Here is an 8,474-nt window from a genome sequence, read left to right on the forward strand (position 1 = left end):
CGAAATTTCCCTGTTCTTGCTTTGTGGGTACTTAGGAAACCAGAAGTTGGGTATAATTTTCGAACTAAAATTATGCAGATGTCCATGGCAGGACCCACATCATCCAACCGGTTGGAAGAGTTAGAACGGCCGTTCTTCAACATCGCCCACATGGTGAACTCCATCAAAGAGGTGGACCAGTACCTGCGGCTTGGTGCCAACGCTATCGAGGCCGACGTCACCTTTCAGGGAGACGGCACGGCCAAACAAACGTTCCACGGGAGTCCCTGCGACTGCTTCCGCAACTGTTACATGCGTGAAAACATCGTCGACTACCTCGAGTACATACGCAAAGTAACCGGCCCGCGTAAGTTGGTGCCCGTCCGGCGTGACTGTTCAAGTGAATTCAATGTGATAATAAGAGCAATAGCGTTATAAAGAAAAGCTGTTAGATTTATATTCAACAAGTACTCCAAGTTAGACTCACCCTCAGATTTAATGCTAGCCAACAACATTCGCTTACTGCAGATGCGAAGACAAAAAGCTAGATTAGAATTCCTCGATCAACTTTTGAACAAAAAAAAAATAGCTCTAGACCCATCCCCTTATTTGACACCCCTTAGTAGCCGGCCCACCCGACACCACTACCGAAAGGCCTTGATCTCATATTTTGCTCGCACAGACCTACTGAAGTATTCGTACTTTCCAAGAACCATATGTGAATGGAACTGTCTTACTAATACATGTGATGAATGAACTAACCTACCAAACAACCTTCTTCGCCCTTTATTGTTTCGTTTCGCAATTATTTTATTTGTATGTGTATTACCACCCTGCTTGGACCTCGAGTCTGCAGTATTGTTTAAATAAATAAAATAAATAGCATTATACAATAGACTAGATCACGGGAGAAAAATGTAGCTCGATTGTATATTTACACTCCCGTTTCATACTTCAGGTGCGACAATCTGTGAAAGCTACGCAAGAAATTCACCCGGCAAAGTGTGTAACTACGCCAGCCTAGCACTTGGATTTCGTCGTTGCAAACGTGGCCTCCGCGATCGTTTCCGGCTACACACTACCGGAAATCGCCAGTAGTTCCGGTAGCAGCTCTGATACCGATAGCGCACAGCCGGAGCTAATAATGAAGGCCATTGTATGAAAACAAAAAAAAAAAGGTCAAGTGATCTGGAACAACCTATACTGACAACCGCATGAGAGGTATTTTTCACTCCTAAGGCATAAAACGTCATTTATTTCTAGGTCTAAGAAGAAAAACTAACGAGATCACAATACGGTTTCCTGGTTGGCCAAATCATTGAGCTATCGCTTGGCGCTGACGCATCTGCGGCGAGAAGTCTCACTAACCTGGAAATCGTAGCACCAGTTGTAAGGCACGGAGTACAGAAAATATGTGGTAGAATTCAGATAATGGACTTGAGAACCCTTAGGCAGGATTTCTACTCCGAAGCCAAGACTATCTAGGGTACTCACGTTCATACTATGTTCGGAAGTGTGGACAACCTTTGAGCTCGCGTCATGACCAAGCACTGACGGGAAATGGTGATTTAGCACCGAGCGAGACAGCGTGATAAACAGATAATTTTGACTTCGTTTCATTCGAACAGCGGATGCAAAGTACAAGAACCGGGTAGCGCTGCTCTTCCTAGATCTGAAGGTGTCCGACCTGCCTGCACCTAGCAAGCTTAAGGCCGGGAAGGATATCTCCAAGAAGCTCCTCGAACATCTGTGGTATAACGGTGAGTGTGCGCTCTCGTTTGTGATCGTTTACTATGACGCCTTCTATGCAACCCTGTCTGATGCAAGATAGCGCGCACAAACAGTCGCTTGACCAGCGCAGACTGAACAGGTTTTACCGCATCAGCTGTCAAAACAGCATCTTATTTGTATGTACTTTATATGTGGATTATTTGACCTCATGACAACCACTATTCAATTTTTCCCTGCTTTGTGGCGGCTGTTGTGGGGGTGGTGACGCTGCCACAGACAGGGTTATTTTCGCTGCTTTATCTTTAAAAGTATCTCGGTTATCTTGTCTTCTGTCGAATTCACAAGCCTATATACTTTCAAAGTTCAGATCTAGCGAAAAGCGACAATTTCTTGTGATTCTGACTGTGTGCACAGGTATGGTACGGTACATGACAACCGGCCAACTTCAATGTATGCACACATGCACGTGGCGGCACAATTCATGTTTCTCTGACGTACATCTAGTACATATGAATAACCCAAACACCAACGTGTCGTAAGCCGGAGTGAAATGGCACGCTATTACCGTCGTACGATCATCGTCACGGTCTTCAATATTTTACTATTGTCCTCACTCACGCACACTCTCGAATTGTTCGAAGCCCCACGTCTCGCACAGACACGCCGACATGCAGCTCTGCGGCAATTCAAAAGATGCTTAATACTCAGTTCTCTGCGTAACTTCTCGTGTTACGTTGGTTCTTGTCGCACACCGTCTTGCTTCATTTTGCTAATGTTTTTCTTGTTTGATGACGATTGGGGGCAACGTTAATGGTAGACTATGTTATACATGTGCTGCAAGAATTGTGTATGAAATGACGGGGTGTTTTGTTGCATCATTTATCATATATCTATGGGACATAGCTGGTTGCGAAATCGCAACGGAGACCGGCTTTCAGCATAACAGAAAGTTCTAATTGCAGGCATGCTGCTGCATTTCCCTCTTTTTTTTTGGGGTTGCGTGGGAGATGGGGTGTGTGATTTGGCAGCCACCTCGACGCAAAGCACTGCCTTTTGCTGCGCCTTTTTTGTTCCACAAGTATCTCGCTATTCGAATCAGATATGTTGGGTGAAATCTATATGACTGGTCGGCGACCACAGAAGTCTATTTATGAAAGTAAACGAAAGCTAAAGCAACATAAGTGAACAAGGTGTGTAGCCTTGCAAAATCACGGACCATTGAAAGACTGACAGAGTCCTCAATGAATTCACCTGAGATGACTCAAAAGCTAAATTCAACTTCTTTATCTCCTCAGTCTACTTATTATCCCCCACCCCCCTCCTTGCAAAGCTTTCTGCTGCTAACGGGGTTTTGCGATTGCTCCAGCACCTCACCTCGTTTTAACCTGGCTCCCGACCAACCCACCTCTGACCAAACGATGACGTCATGATGTTACGTCAAGCTGGGTGTCGTCATGTTGGCGTAATATGGGGACGTCATCAGTTCATGATTTTTTTTTTTTGTCTCTTGGTGTTGACACCACCACCGTGGAACATCAAAGGTCAATTTTCGTATTTGATGAGACATCTAAGGCTTTCTTTCACTTTAAACGCACAGTAAAGAGTATTATAGTACACTACAATTTCACAATACCATCAGTACCATAAACACCACTCTTACTGCGAGAACACAATTCGTAAGCGAGAAAACACACGAAAAAATGCGGTACTGAAACGCGAGTTATTTATCTTAAAGTATTAACTTTGGGTTCACTTCTTTTATGTCATTGTATGGTGAGGCAATCGCTGCCTTCATTGTGTCTATACCTGTCATACTGAGCAAATGCAGGTGCAGAACAATGTACTTGACGGATTAAGCAATTGCCTTTATTTTGAGAACTGGCGCCATGATGGATGGTTCTCAGAGAACGCTGAAGTTCTATGCCACTAAACTGATTCACTTGCAGACGTTCATTGGTTTTAACGGAATAGCGTTAAAGAGCTTGTGTCGCAGAAAACCCGCCGCCGGGGTCGGCCCCGTTCGTTGTGAGCGAAAAATCGTCTGTGCGTCTGCGACAGAAAAATCAAGTTACCGAGATAGCCGCGCGAGGCTGCTACTTGTCCAAACGTGCGCCCGTGATCACATTGAAAAGCCGCGCATTCAAAGAAAAAAAAGTGCTCAGGGTCACCAGGCGCGGTAGCTTTTTTGCCCTGCCACCCCTCTCTGCTTAGCTTCCAGCGCTTTCGTCGGGACGAGAGAAGAGGTAATGCAATTGCAGCATGCGACAAACCTTTGTATCAGCACTTCCACTGGACGGATTCTTAACATTTTGCGGTGTTGAATTCGGGAGGCAATAAGCTCTTCTAGTGAATTCATTTTCCATGGTTACTTGAAGAAGTGCTTCAGGGCGCCTTTAACGCATTTGGTTCGGCAGGTGTCACGAGGAAAACGAGCCCATTAGGCGATAATAGCGCGCGCTGGTCCAATCTACTGTGTGTGTGTTTTTGTGCGTGCGTGTGTATGTACCAAAACATATGGATAAGTATGCGCTTAGCGGTTGAGGGGTGCACTAGGGGCCGGATTTCGCAATCGCGTTCAACAATTAAAGATGAAGCTTAAGGGTCACCCAATTTTTTCGCTGTGAACTTGAGTGATGTTTTGACGTAAAGGCACTTTACTATTACACGAACCAGATCAACGCTTCAAGATGTTGTGATTTCAAGTGACCAGCAACGGTCGAATAAGAGGTGTCACTGAATACAATAGTTCCGCATGTCGTCTGGTCGAAACATTGATTCCTGAGGCGTGTCTTTTTTGACCGGTCTAATCTGCCAGAGCTTGTGTTGTGTGCAGTTTAGGCTACAAATATGCAAGCTACTCGGTTATATTTCATTTCCTGTCTCAAATTCACTTTTCCTACTGCGTACGTGTGACATAGAAAACTGATTGTACTTGCTGTAGTGCGTGCCTTATTTTGTTCGTCTTTCTTTCTACGTATTTTTTTTCCTAGAAACGTGCGATCAACGTAAATTTATACAGAAGGTCCAAACGTACATTGCCAGTTGCAATTTTTGAAGAAACTTTTCAAGAGTAAAAATATTTTTTTTTTTGCAGTTAATCAACTACATCATCTGATATATGTTTGATATTTATACTACTGATAATTTGAACGGGATAGCGTTAAATAGCTCGAGAAATTTCGTTGACAGTGTTGGCGTCATTGGTTGTAAGTTAAAAATCGGCGTTGCACGCGAGAGGGTATTTTAGGTAGATTCAAATAAGGTAATAATAAACATATTCGACTTAGGCACATCAGTTCTCCTTGAAACAAGTGGAAACACGCTGAACAAAAGATGTCTGCCAGGCGTTACTTCGGTGTTTTTAATTGCGAAAGCTGAATTCGAAGTACTGCTACCAAGAGCTTTTCCCGACACTTTAGTGACATGCTAAACAACGGCTCAAAAAGCATTGAATTGGGAACATTACACTCAAAGTAAATGCCAGGTATTACACTCACCGGCGGCGGTTCACGGATCTTCATACTCGTGAATATCGTTACGTCCGAAGTTTCACATATGAAGTCAGAGAAGTGTTTCATCATTATGCCTTTTTTTTTTTTTTGCAGTCGACCCAAACAACACTGTGAATGTGCTGCTGTCAATAGGGCACGTCAGTGACAAGGATGTATTCAAGGGCGTCGTGGAGACGTTGATGAAGAATGGTGATCCAATCATTGCTGAGCGAGTAGGTGAGTTCCTTAACTTCTGTTGTGTTTCTTCTATACTTGTGTATCTTTCACGTAAGCTGATTTATGTGCTAATGCTTTTGATGCTCCCCAGAGTACAGATCCGGACCTGCTCACCATTTCAATGGCATGGCATATCAAATGCCCGATGGCCAGGAGCATGTTCTGGTTAAATAGTATTGATATATACTTGTTCCAAGTTCTTCATTGTCTTTTAAGTACAATTTTCACATAATACAAGTGTATTAGTATAAAAATATTAGACTGGTTACATCAGGTATTTTATAGCGAAGTGTCTGAAATCTTGGTAGACTAAGTCACGCGCATGCCATTGTATCAGCATGAAGGTCAAGGTCGTCTTCGTTGCACAGCTTTAGTGTATTAGCAGATGCATAAAAATAGTCCTGCGCACAACCACGAAACTAAACTAAGAGGAGCATACTGACATGTGTATTTAGGTATTGTATGGATACTCTAAAAAGGACTACAATATTTACATATATCATGAACAATAAGCTGTCTGGACGAATGGTCCAAGTTTGGCATTTCAAAGCAAAGAAGATTGACACATAGAGCTGGCGACATTCGTCGTTAAAGCAACGCGAGAAATTATACGATCGATTTGCGATTCTTCGTGCAGGCTTTGACGTGGGCCTCAATGATCCGCTGGAGGACATATCCAAAATGTACAGTGAGCTGGGCATCGACCACAACCGATGGCAGGGCGACGGCGTTTCCAACTGCATCAGCCTCTTCCGACCGACCAACCGTCTCAAGCAAGCCCTGCGCTATCGGGACTCCCGCAGTGATCGCAGCTACGCTGACAAGGTGTACCACTGGACCATCGACCTCAGCTCCGCCATTCGCAATTCCATACGGTATGATAAGCTCTCTATATTGAATGTTGTTTGCAGCGATTTCTACAATAGATATATCAACACGCTCTTGGATTTCACATCTGTTCTAAAAGCACAATATACGACGTTAAGTAAATTTAACACCCAGGACATTTTCACTCTATACGGCAGCACATGCAGCAAATAAAGATTATCAAACAGTACGCTGTTGATTTGGCAAGAATCGTTTGCCTCATGTACATCTAGCTGCCTAACTGCCTGTTTCAAAACAGCAACTGTAAATAGGGCATAAATCACTTGCAGTACGACATCATTTAGTGCATTCATTCATTTTCTTTAAGTTTCAAAATCCAGAGTTTCAGCGCCACCCAACCTGCTTCTTTTATTATTAGAAACTATTTCGTACTTCAAGCGTGAGCTTCCCGGTGTTGCGTAAACAAACTAACGGGTACATGTTTTTACTCTACTTCTTTTGAACGCTCACCGTTGAATTTTGGTTGTGACGATACGCAACCAGAAAAAAGGACGCTTGTTCACCTGTGTAGTTATCACACTGTCTTTTGCATGCAGACTCGGAGTGGACGGTATCATAACCAACTACCCGGAAAGAGTGTCTACCGTTCTCATGGAGGCTCCCTTCAAGCGGGCCGTCAAGCTAGCCAGTCCGCAAGACACGCCCTGGAAGAAGGCTAGCATTGAACTTCTCATGCCCGGCGGCGGCGGAAGTCCCATCTCCACCGTCCTGGGCAACGTCTCCGAGGTGCTGCAGCAGTTCTGGGCTTACGTGGTCACGCGATTTTCGGGACACATTTTCCGCCGGCGCAGCTCACGAGACTACGACGCCGCCGAGGCGGACCCTCCCATGAGCCCACGGGAACTGCAGGAGCAGCGGTACTACAGGTGGCTTCACAAAAAGCTGGTCGCCTGAATTGTGCGAACGACTGCAGACGAAATGGCGCGAACGGTGCATGTCAAGTCACCCGGTAGGCAGCTATACAGTGGAGAGCCCAGCCGTTATCGGCAGTTGTCCAGGTCTGCCCAACAGTCTCGTAGCTTTCAGCAAGCTATCTAAAGCCTCCCCGTGACAAACGGCAATCACCAGTCACGTTCAGGTCAGAAGCACCGCTATTGAAAAGCGCTTGTTTATTTATTTCTTTCCTGAAATGTAGCCCACCGTGAACGCAGCGTGCCATTGTGACTTGAATCTACGGGAAGTCTTTAATGTATTGTACGTACACTTGCTTCAATATCTGATCAGTCTTTCTAAAACTATTGAGGACGTAGTCGAGACCAGAAGTCCGCGAATGTTTTGTGATTCGTAATAACAGGCAGGAATCCATACATCCGTCAGTTAACTAGATTGCAGTCTTATAGTTCTTGGTTTAAGCAGGGCCTCCTATTTGGCGTAACAGTAACTCTTTGCATCATTCCGAACGTGCCACAAATTATACGCATTGTGTGTTCATACATTCAATCACTCTAAACGCAGTCATTTTAAAAGTAAACAGTCAATTCGCATTTTTATCTCTGCTGCCTACACATGGTGTAAGGAAAAGCCGTAATAACTGAGGTATGTGGACGTTTATACACCCCGAGATCCCAGTCGAGTGAACGCTGCCCGGTGAGCCTCGTTTATTGAGATGTAGCGCTGATGTATAGGAGCGAAACCGATGTACCTCAAGCACAGCAGCTCTCATACATGTTGGGGTAGATACCTCTTCGTCTCCGCATTGCCCTGGTACTAATCAATAGATTATCTGGATAATATAAAGTTAAGGATTGGTTTACACACGAGTGGTCATTCTGTATTTGGTAGTCTTATATATCTAGTTCTTTACTCGAAGATGATGCTTTTTCATTTGTTTCACATTTTGCACTTCATAGAATAGCACTGAGGCGTAGTTATTATGAACGGAGGCATGATGAAGGAAGGCCACAGAAAAGAGTTCCAAGATGCTATTTCCATTTCGCTTTACGTCAATGAAAGGATAAACTGATCAACAAACGATACAAAGTCGGACATGTCCACGACACATCTGCGTCAATGCTACTAGCACTTAACTTGTAAACGAACGATGGCCTTGAGATTAGTCGATCAAAACTTTTGCGCAATCTTTTTTGTGCTACCTCTCCCAGTGTGTCGTCCACATTTGAGTAACAGATAATCAATCGCTTCGACATC

The 8,474-nt window shown here is 44.3% G+C and overlaps 1 protein-coding gene across 2 annotated transcripts in view; it reads left to right on the top strand.

The window, feature by feature from the left end:
• LOC119171748 (dermonecrotic toxin StSicTox-betaIB1i) overlaps nucleotides 1-7,498 on the top strand; it is a 35,045-nt gene extending 27,547 nt beyond the window's left edge. For both annotated transcript variants that reach the window (XM_037422577.2, XM_075892361.1), the window contains exons 3-7: nucleotides 79-346; nucleotides 1,608-1,739; nucleotides 5,316-5,438; nucleotides 6,076-6,313; nucleotides 6,863-7,498. In XM_037422577.2, the coding sequence (XP_037278474.2) occupies nucleotides 79-346; nucleotides 1,608-1,739; nucleotides 5,316-5,438; nucleotides 6,076-6,313; nucleotides 6,863-7,220 (1,119 nt within the window). In that variant the 3' untranslated portion in view covers nucleotides 7,221-7,498. The remainder of the gene's footprint in view (nucleotides 1-78; nucleotides 347-1,607; nucleotides 1,740-5,315; nucleotides 5,439-6,075; nucleotides 6,314-6,862) is intronic.
• Nucleotides 7,499-8,474: the final 976 nt, after the last annotated feature.

The sequence above is a fragment of the Rhipicephalus microplus genome, chromosome 4 (genome assembly GCF_043290135.1).
Source record: "Rhipicephalus microplus isolate Deutch F79 chromosome 4, USDA_Rmic, whole genome shotgun sequence".
NCBI lineage: Eukaryota > Metazoa > Arthropoda > Arachnida > Ixodida > Ixodidae > Rhipicephalus > Rhipicephalus microplus.